Below are 15272 nucleotides of genomic sequence, written 5' to 3'. Positions count from 1 at the left end.
TTTTCCCGAAAGACTAACCGATTTTTAAATAACAAAAATTGTAATATTTGAGGGATGTTTTCACCCTCTTGGAATTTGAGATTCGAGAAACCTCTCCTTATCGAACCTCTACACCCCACAGTCAATCCGTTTGCCAAAAATCAGCTGTAAACGTTAAGCAGTTCAAGCAGAATCGTGATTACTCACTGGTCATATTTTATGAAACACCCTGTATAAATTTATAAAAAATGTGAAAATATGTAAAACAACAAAATAAAATAAAGGTGTTTAAGAGTTTTTCCAAAAACTCACCGGTTTTTAAATAAAAAATATTTTAATATTTGAGGGATAGTTTCACCCCCTTAGAATTCGAGTTTTGAAAAATCCCTTCTTATCGAACCTCTACACCCTAAAGTCAATCTGTTTTCCAAAAATCAGCTTTTTACGTCAAGCGCTTTAAGCAGGATCGTGATTAATCAATGACCAGATTTTTCGAAACACCCTGTATACATTTTTAAAAAATCTTAAAATATGTAAAAAACAAAATAAAATATACGTGTTTAAGTGTTTTTTTCGGAAACTTGGCCGTTTTTAAATAGAATATATTGTAATATTTGAGGGGTGGTTTCACCCTCTTGAAACTGGAATTTCGAAAATATCGAACCTCTACACCCTAGAATCAACCTGTATGCTAAAATTGAGCTTCTTACGTTGAGTGGTTTGAGCAGGATCGTGATTAATCAGTATGTCAGTCACTTAAGGATTTTATATATTAGTATAGATTTCTCTAAGCATATATTTATTTTTCTAGACATTCTTTGACTAATTTCGAATTGATGGTTGCTGCGTTGATTGCTTTTAGTGCTGCTTAACTATCGCATAAAATAGAGGTAATGAAAAAGCAGATAAAATAGCCAAGCGAAGCTCATAAGTGCAATTTATAAGCCCAGAATGCTTCTGAAGTGCTGCAAAAGCAGTCATAAGATTAGCAAAAGCAGTCATAAGAAGTGCTGCAAAAAGCAGTCATAAGATTGGCCTAAATATAGTGGGTGTCCAACAAATCTCTGGCCAGTGACACAAAATTCATCAGGGAAGTATATAGTGGGAGATTCACCAAAATTTACCACAGACATGATAAGTAAAGACAAAAGACTCTCCCGGCAAATGTGCAGTTCCTTATATTAGAGAGTGATAAGCCAATTATTTCATCATTTTCAGCTTATTCAACCACTTCCAATTATGGTTTAGCCTCCCTCACATATTTAGATACTCTCTTTGTAGTTGTCATGCTGTAATTTCTGTGCTCCATCTGTTGTCCGTCCTTCTTGCCAGGTATCCTGCCTATTGCCACTTGAGTGATTTGATTCTGTGGATGACATCTATTACCTGGGTCTTTTGTCGTATCCACTCTATTCTTTTACTGTCTCTCTTGGTTATTCCCAGCATATTTCGTTACATTGAGCATTGTACGACCTGCAGTTTCCTTATAATGTCCGTTTTAAGTGTCCTGGTTTCGCATGCATAGGTCATGACTGGTAGTACACATTGGTCGAATGTTCTCTTCTTTAGACAAAGTGGCATTCTAGATTTGAATGTGATTGAGTTTCTTCCATAAGTACTCTATGCTAACTTAATCCTTCTGTTAATTTATGGTAGAAGAGATCCCGAGCTGTGTATTAGTTGCCCCAAATATAGATATTCTTTTATTACTTTTAGTGTTGTGTTATTTACTAGAATGTCTTTTTTTCACTAGTGTTTATTTAGTTCGTTTATTTGTGTTTGTAGTTCTTCAGGACTATTGGCTATTACGACTATGTCATCAGCGAATCTTAGATGGTTAAGATATTCTCCATCTATTTTTAATTCTTTGTTGGTCAAGTCTAGTTGACGGAAGATCTCTTCTAGTGTTGCTGTGAACAGCTTTTGGAGATATCGCGTCTACCTGTCGTACTCCTTGGACAGTAGGGAACTCTGGAATTGTTTTATCTATCATTACTCTTGCTTTGGCTTCTTTGTATATATTTGTGATAGTTTCTATGTAAAGCCTGTCAATACCTTGTTTTGCTAGGGCTTCTATTATTGCTCTAATATATACCAATAAAGAAATATATAGAGGGTTCATTCTCCGAGTTATTAGACATTTTGAAAATAATAGGACTAGAGAATGTAATCTGAACATCAGAACTGGGCCGTAGTAGATCTGAGGAAGATCGTAGTGGAACAGGCTTAATCTCGCCATTCTGTAGAGGTGAAAATATGAAAATTATTAACATGTCGTTTTAATTAATCTTTACATTTTAGAACAACCTTAAAATAATACTATTTTCCATTTTTTTAGAGAATCTATGCGATGGTAGAAAAACACTGGTGTTAGATAAATAACATGTGACTGCATATCATCAGTAGCGATCGAAGCAACAGCTAGTTACAGTAACCAAAATCAATTTGGACAAGCGATAGAGACATACGGTCGCGCCGTATTAATCCGCTGGTAATTCGGCCTGTAGGGACTGCGACAATGCAAACAGCGTAGGTAAATTTCCATTAAACATACCATCATTAGGGTTTAATTATACTTTATTGCATGAACAAACGGCGCTGACGACAGACAACCGATGCCTACTGCGTCATTAAATTAACCGATCCGCTCGGAAAACCTGCGGTCATTCGCGGCTTATTTGACGGTGAAATTGACAAACTCTGTTGCACCCATTTGCGGTTCCTTGATAAGTGCACATGAATTGAATATAATTTAATTTAGAAACAAAAAAAATTATAACTTATTATTCATTTATGAGTTTTATTTATTCGAAAATGATTGATATATCGGTGTATAAGGTGTTTAAGGATGTATACCATGATAGTAAGACCCATGATTACCTATGGAGCAGATGCTTGATACACAAAACTCGAGCAACATATAGCAAGGCAACATTTCTCAAGACCTACGACAGAAGAAAACCAATCAAGATTTTCCTTGCTTTAAGTAAGAACAATCTTCGGATTGTCACGGGGTTTATAACAGGACACTGTCTCCTCAACGAACACCTCAGGAGATTGACGCTAAAAAACATCGACGAATGCAGATTCTGTAGGGAAAATGGAGAAACGCCAAAACACCTCATAGTTGAGTGACACTGATATCGGAGATTGAGTGCTAACCTCTGTAAACCTCAGATACTGGCTTTTGTCAAAACTTTAAGATAGTATAATATAAGTTATAACTCAAGAAAAGGGAACACAATAGATCTATAAGGTGGCGGTGATTAACTAACTCCCTACATATAATCTACATCTACATGATACATTAGAGACAATTAGTTTTCGTAGATGGTATTTTAAGAATTATTTTTAAAAAAGTACCCTTAATTTGCAGCTTTAGATTGACGATTTGATATCCCCAAAAGAATTAATTTTAATTTGGGCGTTTTTCCATTTATTTTGCACAGTAAGTTTTATCTATATTTCTCTGAGTTTACATATACAGGGTGGTCAGAACTGTATTCCGGAAACTTCAGCAACTTATTCTGCAGTCAAAAATCCTTAGTTTCGGAGATACAGGGTGTAGAAGTATCATTTTTATTTCGATTTAAGGCAATTCAAAAAGCGTCCGAAGCACTAAAAGTTCCAGTTTTTCATGCGGGTTCAGATGGTTCAAGAAGCCGCATACGTTAAGTTACTAAAACGGCTGGTACCTCTAAATAGGTATTAAAAATACTATAAATGTATATTTTTTAACTCAGTAGGTTTATACAGGTACGAGCGAAAAGTTATTACTCTTCAAACCAGTTAAAAATATGTAGGTGGCACCCTCTACAAGTAGTAGTCATATTAACATCAAAATCAAATTTCTCGTGTCAAAAAACTCCGAGACACTAATTCTCATCCAGATATCGACGTTAGTTCAGAAATTATTTGGAAAATTTTGAAATAAAAATGAAACTTCTACACCCTGTATCTCCGAAACAAAGCATTTTAGGGCATACATTTATACGAACTTTTTTACTTATTTTTATCTGCAGAATATGTTGGCGAAGTTTTCGGAATACAGTTCCGACCACCCTGTATAATATAGGTAATATACAGACCAACATTTCTATTTTCTTACACTTTCAAATATAAATTTGATATTTCAGTTCAAGTGGTTTTTATAGAAACATCCTGGAGATCAAACAACCTGGAACTAAAATTCATTATAAAATATTTCGTTAAATTTCATTCCCATTAGAGTAATTAATTATAAAAATCCTTAATAGAAATACTTGTCATATAATAGGGTGAGTCTTAAAGAAGTACAAATGTTTTCAGGGGTGGTAGATCTTTGTCAAAAAATATATTTTCCCTTTGTCGGTTTTCAAATAACACCAAAATAGAGTTATTTTTCTTTGAAAGTTAAAAAAATCTTTTTTTGCCTAAATTTTGGGAATTTTTTCTATTTTCCCTTTCTCTAAATTGATTCTACTACCCATATTGCGATAAATTATCAGATACTAGGTATGTTTTAAACTAAAAGATTTACGAATTTTTTTTTGAAAAAAAAACATGTTTCAATTTTTTTTTTCACTAAAAAAACAACATAGACCGTGTTCCGATGTACAAAATATACCACCCCTAAAAATATTTGCTCTTATTTAAGACTCACCCCGTATAAACCTATTATAACTTCACAAAATGGTATAAATCCATAAATATATAAATTAGAAATCAATTATTTAAAACGATTTCCAAAACAAATAAACGAATTTATTATTTTAATACCAATCTATTATTTTCATATTTTTTTAATAAATAAATAAATACAAATTTCGTTGTTCACTCGAAACAATAAACATTTTCATTGTTTTCGTAATAATTAATTTTTGTAAAAGTGTGAAAGAGAAAAATGAAATAAAACGGGAATCGAGTTAAGCCTGTTTTTATTCGAAAATCTTCGTATACACTGTGAAAATTTATTTTTTTCGTTTCGTTTTAATCTGGCACGACGGCATGAATACATATTACCACATAACAAAGGGGAACTTAAGGGATTTTTTAGTATAATGTACTTAGAATATTTTGTTGTGAAATTGAATTAATTATTCCAAGTATAAAAATAGGATTGCAGAAGATTAATCAGAGAAATAAGTAAATACAGAGGAGTTTTAAAATATTTATTGATACAACATTATGTCTTTGTATACTAGCCCTGGTCACTTCATCTGTGTTGTCTGTATTTTAATGTATGCGACAGAGATAAATATAAATGATCGGTTGACAGACAAAGAGACAAAATAAAAAGCGCCATACAGTGTTGGCGGTTTTACCTTTGTAGGAAATGTGTGTAGAAAAAAATAAACTATTTTAAAAACTTTCATGTATACTACTGAAATGTGGATAATATATCTAAGCTAAATATAATCTACTAGCGTGTACCAGCGACTTTGTTCGCGTCGAATTAATCATTTGTAATGGTGATGATAAAGCAAAGCAAGAATTTCCATTAACATGTAAACTGGATAAAATTTTCTCACATTTATGTCAGCATGAGAAAAAACAATATGGCGATATTATTATAGAACTTGGTAATATTTGAGGGGTAGTTTCATATCGTCGGAATTTGACTTTCGAAAAATCCGTTTGACAAAAATAAGCTTTTTACGTCAAGCAGTTTAAGCAGAATCGTGGTTAAGAAATTACACAACTTTTTGGAACACCCTGTATGATTTTTTAAAAAATTTCAAAATATGTAAAAAAACCAAATAAATTATGCTTGTCCAAGCGTTTTCCCGAAAGACTAACCGTTTTTTAAATAACAAATATTGTAACATTTGAGGGGCGTTTTCACCCTCTTGGAATTTGGGATTCGAGAAACCCCTCTTTATCGAACCTCTACACCCCACAGTCAATCCGTTTGCCAAAAATCAGCTTTAAACGTCAAGCAGTTTAAGCAGAATCGTGATTACTCAATGGTCATATTTTATGAAACACCCTGTATAAATTTATAAAAAATCTTAAAATATGTAAAACAACAAAATAAAATATACGTGTTTTTAAAAGTTTTTCCGAGTAAATAAAATATTTTAATACTTTATGGGATAGTTTCGCCCCTTAAATTCGAGTTTCAAAATCCCTTCTTATCGAACCCTACACCCTAAACTCAATCTGTTCAAAAATCAGCTTTTACGTCAAGCGCTTTAAGCAGGATCGTGATTAATTAATGACCAGATTTCTCGAAACACCCTGTATACATTTTAAAAATCTTAAATATGTAAAAACAAATAAAATACGTGTTTAAGTTGTTTTTCGAAACTTGACTGTTTTTTAAATAAAAAGGTATTGTAATATTTGAGGGGTGGTTTCACCCTCTTGGAACTGGAATTTCGAAAAATCCCTTCTTATCGAACCTCTACACCCTAGAATCAACCTGTATGCCAAAATTGAGCTTCTTACGTTGAGTGGTTTGAGCAGGATCGTGATTAATCAGTATGTCAGTCACTTAAGGATTTAATATATTAGTATAGATTACAGCTGTAGTAAAACGAGTAATTAATTGTGAAAAATAAAGTTACAACTCTAGATGCAACATTTTTCGTAAACGCCTACTTGTGCGGTGTACGTAAAAAGTTTGAAATTTTGATGCAAAATCCGGCAATACCGCATAGGAGAAATATATCAACCCAACTTGTATCTCTTTTTAATACATTAAGCTGTCGACGTCACCGTCTTGCACGTTAAAATCCAGGCCACGCAGCTTCGATGACCAGATCGGTATATCTTGCAATGTTGCCACATTTCATTACAATATAAGTTCAGCACGAATTTAAAATGCACTTTTATTTCAGTATTAACGAAAGTATAAAGGATATATTTTTGGATTTATGTAATGTTTGTTATTAGGCGCTCTCAATTTTTTGATTACATTCATTAAAACTGGTAAATGTTGTGTAGTGTATAAATTAATTGGAGAATGTTAAATACCGATACAGGGTGAGTCTAAAATAAGGGCAAATATTTTTAGGGATAGTATATCTCGACCCCAGAAACACGTCTATAAAGTTTTTTCGCAAACTTTTTGAAAAGAGGAAAAGAATTTTTTTATCTTTTTACTGAATATCTTCATAATATGGCAACAGTAGTAGATTAAATTTACAAAAAAAATACAAAAAATTGGTCGTAGGGTTAGGTTAGGTTGTAATTTGGTATTTATAGTCCATTGATAAGTATTTCATCTTGCCTAATACAAATCAACGATTTTTTGTAGGTTAGGGTGTATCTATGTTTGGTTATATCTCTAAAGAAGAGATAACTTTAAATGACGTAGTGTAACAAAATAAAACTATAAAGAAAGGCATAAGAAGGGATTTAAGCAGAATAGGTTTTAGTAGTAAAAGTGGAATTGACTATAAAAGCAAGAAAAAAGAAAAATAAATAAGGGTGCTACAAGTTTTATGCCTTTTTGTGGTATCTATTTAAATAAAATAAATATAAAATTCCCTTTTCTGTATTAAAATTCTAAATGCACGGCAACAAAATATTAACTATTAATAAAATAAACTGGTATGATAGTAAAAATGCAAGTATTGTTAATATAATAATAAAATTATATAAGGATTCTTGCCACTTAACTGCTAATATAGAATTTGATTCTACCCTGTGTTTGTCATAATGCGGATCAACCTGCTCTCACTACCGGTTTCGGAGCCCTACTCCTTGAGGTGAGTACCATCAGGTGAGCATTAGTTAATATAATATTAATAATGTTTTTTTTATCTTGGAAAATATTTAAAAGATCACAATTTACGATAATTTCATAATATTTTATATGCAACAAGTTGAGAATACAAAACATTAAATATCATATTCTCTATAATTATAGTTCTTATATTTGCAATTTACTAAAAAAATAGTGTGCACCCTTTGCTTAGATATTTTTGTTTGGGCGATTTTTACCATATACGTAGGTTGCCTTTTAAGTTTTTACAATCGCTTGTTTCCTCGGTTGTACTGGACACGTTGCCAGTGGCGGATACAGAGGGGGGCCCATGGGGCCCGGCCCCCCCCCTAAAATCTGTAAATTGTATAAAATATTAGGCTTTTGGGATAAAAATGGCGCACTAAAAAGCGTATCCTACATTGCTTTTTATTTTGGCCCCCCCTAAAATAAATTCCTGTATTCGCCACTGCACGTTGCAACAATTCCATTAGAGAATCGAAGAACAGTTAATGCCGAATGGTATAGAACAATTTGTTTCCCAACAGTCTTCGATGAAATAAGAAAAAAGCACGCCAAACAACTGAATTTTTGAAGAAGTTATGAAGAAGAGAAAATTATCAAATTAATGTCTCATTCCCCTTATTCTTCCAATTTATCGCCTAATGACTTTTTTTTGTTCCACTCTGTCAAACAAAAGATGCGGGCAGGGATTTTCATCACCTCAAGAAGCTGTTGAAGACTTTCAAAACTATGTTTTTACGATATCAGCTTCAAAGTGGAAAAAATGTTTCCAGAATATATTGAAAAGCAATAAAACACTTTGTTTCGAACTTGTTCGTTTCTGTTTCATTTTTTACAAAAACTTAAAAGGCAACCTACGTATTACGTCAGATGAGAGCCGGGAATTTTAACTATATAAAATGAGAATCATGACAAGAAATATTATGAAAAATTAGAAAAGGAGCGAACACTCCACTATCTGGACCAAGTGGAAACCAACTTAAAGCGGAACTCAAGAACCTGGAAGACTCCATTCGTAACCTGGAATGGGAATTCTCCAACGGTCCAAGACACTTGTAGAAACTTCTCAGAGCTTGTGACCGAGAAAAATCAAAGATTTTCCTTGATTTAAGTAAGAATAATCTTCGGAGCGTCACGGAGTTTTTCACAGGACACTGTCTTCTCAACGAACACCTCAGTAGATTGAAACAATGACCAATGCAGATTCTGTGAGGAAAATGGAAAAAAAAACAGAGCACCTCATACTTGAGTGCGCCGAGACGACAACGATTCGTGCCATAAACTTTGGTACCACTGATATCGGAGATAAGGAACTAATCTCTGTTAAACCGTCTCAGGTACTGGCTTTTGTTAAAATGACAAGCCTACACGCGAGCTAATATTTCATCCAACCCGACTAAATCAACCCACCCTTATATTTGAATCGGACCGTGTATATATCGTCAGTATTAGAGATAAAGATAAATTATAATGCAAAAAAACAAATCGGAAATTCTAAAATACTAAACGCTTCATTAAAAATACGTCACAAACTTTTGTACCTGCAGAACTTTTATTCCGTGTTCTATAATAAGAATATCTGATATTATTAGGTTTCAAAAGACTATCTTTATTTCTTTAAGTCTATTTAAGGATTTTGTTGTCAAATAATAGCGTAATTCTACTCTATTGCAAGGGTTTTTTTTATTTTCAATAAAACCTTCCACAAATCTTTCAAAGAAAACACTGTTCGGAAGACGGAGCGCTCTGACGTCAAGGGACATTAAAAATAGATATTTCTATGTCACACGATTCGATAAGTGAAAACATGAATTGATATGCTCCAAGGTTTTTAATAAATTAAACCAGTGCTGTGGACTAGAAAGTATATTGTTACCTTACTTACTAAGATTGAAAATATCTAGGAAAAAAGTTTTTCGATTTTGTTGGCCAATTAACTATTTGAAAACCAGGATTGGATGCTGGATGCTTTCTGAAATGTTTCAGAAAGCATAAAAAATCTTTAAAATCAATTAAAATAAATATCATTTAAAAAAACTGATATATTTTATACAAATTGTATTTGTATTTGACTTGCTGATTTGAATTTGCTATTTTTTACTATTTTTTGTTGAATTCATATTCTATAATGATTGATCTCTGAATTCTAATTTGCGCTGGACATCAACTGTCACAAATAAACATAAAGCTTTATTCAGAACCTCCCAATTAGTAGAATAAATTCGTGGCTTCAATTAGGGTAGAATATTGTTCCTTTAATTTCAATGTAAGCATTCAGAACGTCAAAATTAGTGGTAGACATTTTCAATTAGTAGAAAAAGTTATCAAACTTTTAACTTTTTCATTAATTATTCCTCAAAATTTGCGAGAAATGTTATTTTGGCCTCTGATTATCTTCCGTCAAGAGAAATTGTGGTTAGAATCAAATGTTGATGATAAGCTAAATATTAGGCTTTTTCCATGGTACAAAGAATACAAGGTATGATCGATAGCGGCTCCAATTTCGTTCAGTTCGCGCATACCACCTGTGACGTCACTAGGAAAATAATGAATAAATAAAAAATAAAGAAAGTTGACAGGAGATCTGCATTTTTGGGGTTATGGTTAAGAATTGTTTATTTTTATGACTTTTTAGTTCGTTTAATTTAATAATTACTAAAACCAGCAGTTCCAAAAATATATTTAAAAATAATAATTATCTATTAACATGGATTTGGACGATAATAGGTAAAAATACTGCATTTATTTCTATATTCGGTATAAAATTGTTTATTAGGTTTTTAGTTTGCGATGTTTATGGTAAATAATTTTCATTTTTATTGCCTCTGAATTCACATGAGGACAGAGATGAGGATATCTATGGAAAAGTAACCACAAGAGGAATTGTTACATCATTTAAAAAATGTTGGGAAGTTTATTGTTTCCCATCGAAAAGTAGAAAATGCCAATGCAGATAAACGTATTGTAATTGTGATAGAAGTAATTCCAAGGGTGAAGTTTATTATAATTAGTGGGAGTAATACCAAGGGTGAAGTTTATTATAATTAGTGACCTGTGCTTCTTTTTATATGTAGATGTTTCTGGTTTTGAGAATAAATCGGTTGAACGACACCCAAAATTTAAAGGAAGTATTTGCATACCCAGAATATGCCCATCAAAGGGTTATATAGCTCAAATTTCCTTTAATGGTAGGCAATTATTCAATGCAAATTAACTTTTTAAGTGACTGAAATATTAAATAATTTACAATATGGTATATCACTAAAAATATATTACTTTTAGGTACAATAGGGCCCGATACATTTCAAAAAGTAGAATATTATTTTATATTAAATGAGGTATTGTACTAACAATCAATTTATATTAATAACGGAGATTAAAAAATAACAGAATAAATAGTTCTTTTTTTTTATACTACAAAAATAAACTATAGAATACAATAGTATTTAAAAAAATAAATAAAAAGTGATGTTCCGGCCGAGATTCGAACTCCGGTCTCTCGCTTCCTAGCCCGACTCCTTATGCACTGCTCCACAGTAACTTGCTTAGCGATAATTCAATGACGGTATATAAACAAAAAAAAGAGGTTTATAACAATATCTTGACGATTTGAACTGGCGCGCGGAGCGTGCTGACCAATAGCGCCTGTTATCACCTGTGACGTAGCGACCAACCTGCGCAATATCATACCTTGTATTCTTTGTACCATGGGCTTTTTCTATGGATACAACCAAAGACATCTAAATAAAGGGAGACAAAACAATTCACATTTTATCGCGATCATGAATCGTGTTCCGCAAAAATCGATGATGACAGATTTACGCGGTATGTGATAGAATACGGTTCGAGTTCCAAATGTTATTATTGTTATTAATATTTTTTGGGTACCTACAGAAACGTTAAACTAAATATTTGTATAGGTATATAACTTTAATTAATATACATAGATTGTGCCCCAGGATTATACCTTTGAAATTATAATTAAATTATATTAGGGAAATTACAATGACAACTAGCGGCATCGCTGTGGATTCATCTTTACTATGAAATTGTCGAAATCTGTAGGAATTACGCTGACATTTGACGTTTTCATTTGTTTTCATTCAACTTATATTTGACAGCGCGCGTTTGTGAGTTTTCTGCGGTAGTTGAAAGTTTTTGTAGCATTTGAACAACTTTCTAATAATTATTAGTGTTTATTGCAAAGAAAACTATTTAAAGTAGTTTTTAACTATCTACGGTGGTTCGCCAGTGCATAGTTTGTAAAAAGGTGGACTATTCTAACCCGGAATTGATATTTTGACGGTAAGAGTCATTACGTTTCTTTTACCTTTAACCATGCTTACAGTAGCGTATTTAGATACTTTTAGTTATAAGTAGATTATTACAAAAATACCTATATTTTCTTATTTGTTGGCGCTTTCGATTGTGAAATTAGAGTTACCCTCAGTTAGACCTCAGGCAAAACTAGTTATAATGGAAAATTGGTCTGAGGCAGTCCCAATCAATTTTTGATAAAAAAAACATCACGCCACTGATAGAGCCAAATGTAAGTGTAATTGAAATCACTAATTTATTCCACTAGTTGCGAGGTTCTGAAAGAAGCTTAAGTGTGCGTGACGCGAGCTGTCAAATTCGAAAGATGGCGGAATTCCAAACATGGCTTATTTAAAAATTATTTTTTATATATTCTTTCCGTATTTTTTTCCGATATTTTAATAGTTATTCAGCTAATCGTAGCAAAGACGAATCTATCAAATCAAAGATCATTAAAACCGATCAAGCTATTTCTTATAAATGGTGTAACTAACTCGACTTTTTTTTTATTTATTTATACATTAATAATTGTAGTAGTCAGCATAAAGTTCGAAGTTGATACACTTTATTTCACGACAAATAAATATATTTTTTCTACTTTAATTCCTGAAGTAATTGTCCGACTCTTGATCTCCCTCGCGATACGCTATTCATGTTAGAACAATTCTTTTATAGTCTCTATGGGATTGTTCGTGTTATTTGTTATAGTAACTCAAAGTTCAACATTATTTTATTTCTTTGCTTGTCCATAATCTCATTTAGAAAAAGTGTAATAAGTCACATACAATTTTGACGTAAACGTATATTTTTTCTAGTTTTGTTTAAACTTTACTCCTAAATTTTTGTTTCTTTTAAATATAGATTCATAGTTTTTAATATACTTTAATGATAATATAAAGATGAATAATATAAATAAATTAATAAATTTTGTTTAAAACATAAAAAATGCAAATTTTGTATAAAAACATATATCAATAGTAATATAGATACAGACAAGTTGACGATAAAAAATTACTTATTGTGTAATAGTAATTTATTATTTGGAGAACCATAAATTACAAGTTCCATTTTTTCCTCATATTTTACAATATTTCTAAATTGCGTATAGTAAATTATAAAGTCATGATAACCTGTTTTTAGTTTGTAATTTGTGATAAAATATTTATATTTTTTGTATTATTATTTAGTCTAAATTATTTACAATGATACCTGGATGAAGAACCTCTGAGAATGGTATGGAATGACGTCCAATGGATTATTTATAGCAGCCGCAAATCAAATCAAAATAGCCATGATGATTGCTAACCTCCGCTCCGTTAAGAGTCGGTACTTGAAGAAGAAGATTTACAATGATTTCTATTAATGGTTTTATCCTAATATAATAATTATATATGAGGATGTAAAGAGGATAATATTAGTATATTCGGATGTAGTAAGTATTTTATTGAGTGATTTTGATTTATGCATTTATATGAGAAAATTAATTGTTAACTTAGCCCCAGTTTTTAAAATATTTGATTATAACAAGCTAGGTAATAATACGGGGCTAGCTCACATATGCGTGTAATTATTGAATAGTTCATATTTTTTGTGTTGTTTAATTATGACTATGTGCCTCTTTATGACACTCTGTCATTATTTTCCTCTCCAAAAATGTTGAAAATGGTCTGGTCTCTTTCTTTCACCTGTAGCTATGAAATCGACGATTTTGAAAAATTGAAATTTTATTTTATCGAACCAAATTTATGTCGACTCACAAAGCCTAGAAATATTAGTTTAGTGAATTTTGAAGGTCTATTGACATTGAAATGACTTTTTCATGATTTGTTAATTAAACTATTTGAAAAACAATTGTTCGACAATATATTTTTTTTAAATTTCCCAGTCAGACGAACCATGCACAGTCTTGAATTTCATGAGTATAGATTAAAAAAAGACCAAAAATCTTATCGAAAAAGATTTTTGCAGAAGAAAAGAATGGTATAGAAAGTTACAAAAGTTTTTGATGAATTCGACTCATATGTTGGCTAGCTCTTAGACTATAATAAAATGGATACTGATATGAGCCTTAAGCCTGGTTGACACGGTCAAAGTATACTTATATCAAATGCACTTAGATGCTGTACACGTCTCACTTGGACACCACTTGGATTGTATGATTTTAACTCGGTTGGTACGATCCAAACAGCATCCAAGTAAGACGCGCACAGCGTCTAAGTGTATTTGATCCAAGTACACTGTGACCGTGAGCTTTTACCGAAAGTGGACATGTCAGTTATATGTCATCCAACCCTGAAGAAACATTTTAAAGGATATATCCAGTCTTATCAATTAGGGAGGCCTCATATTGGCGTTACCACTAGTAAGTATGTAATTATAACATACAAGTGGCAGTTAATTTAAGATTTATTAATTTCGGTGATATGGAATTTGTTATTTACTTCTGAGTTAAAATTCTTATATTACTTAATATTTACAGCATACTAAGTTTATACAGTATATGTATAGTATAACTATCAAAGTCAAATCGTCAATTTAACTGTCCGGAAGCCACTTATAAGACAATACCGATTTGTTTCAGTCTTGACGATTTGGGGGACATGGGACACCATATTGGCGCCAACACTAGTAATTATTTCGTAACTTAAATATCCCAAAACATACAAGTTGTATATGTATATAGAATATGATAGAGAATTTCTGCTTGCCTTCCGAGTTAAATTGCTTATATTATTTAAGAATTGCGTACCAATTACGCGATTAAGCAGAGTATGTTTCTAAATGGCATCAGGTGCCAAACCAGCAATTTAACTGTAAGAAGTAACGTATAACAACATAACGAATTGTTAGAGTCTTACCTATTTGGGGGACATCGTACTGGCGCTGGCCGCGCGGCGATCGCAGCATGAGCTGCGAATTAGCGGCCGAGATTTGCGGCAAGTGTTGCTGGAAATCTGAGGCATAATCTGAGTTGGGAGCCGCCGGCGGCATCTGATCTAGGCGCTTCTGCCAGCCGCGGAACGGCGAGTCTCTGCGGGGCTGCGGCGTGGCCACCACGCACACCACGCACAGTGCAGCGGCTGCGGCGGCCGCTAGCACGGCCCTCATGCCGCATACACACGCACCCTACGCGCTCAGGCTCAAGTGATCATCCCGCCGTCGCAGGAGGAGGACCATGGACGCGCGACGGCACTTGTTGCTCTCTGGTGGGGGCTGCTGGGCGCTGCGACGCTCGTGGGGCTGCGTCTCGATGTGGCGGGCT

At 32.8% G+C, this 15272-nt stretch overlaps 1 protein-coding gene and 1 long non-coding RNA gene across 2 annotated transcripts in view; one reads left to right on the top strand and one right to left on the bottom strand.

The window, feature by feature from the left end:
• Window positions 1-2479, top strand: part of LOC115883671 — a 36975-nt gene extending 34496 nt beyond the window's left edge. The window contains exon 5 of the long non-coding RNA XR_004050424.1: window positions 2318-2479. This is a non-coding gene — a long non-coding RNA (uncharacterized LOC115883671). The remainder of the gene's footprint in view (window positions 1-2317) is intronic.
• The window catches only part of LOC115883670, a 250820-nt gene extending 235548 nt beyond the window's left edge, over window positions 1-15272 (bottom strand). The window contains exon 1 of the mRNA XM_030902056.1: window positions 14869-15272. Within this exon, the coding sequence (XP_030757916.1) occupies window positions 14869-15118 (250 nt within the window). The 5' untranslated portion in view covers window positions 15119-15272. The remainder of the gene's footprint in view (window positions 1-14868) is intronic.

This window comes from Sitophilus oryzae, unplaced genomic scaffold, assembly GCF_002938485.1.
Source record: "Sitophilus oryzae breed Bouriz unplaced genomic scaffold, Soryzae_2.0 scaffold_1974_pilon_pilon, whole genome shotgun sequence".
Taxonomy (NCBI): Eukaryota; Metazoa; Arthropoda; class Insecta; order Coleoptera; family Curculionidae; genus Sitophilus; species Sitophilus oryzae.
This window is presented reverse-complemented; position numbering and strand designations above follow the sequence as displayed.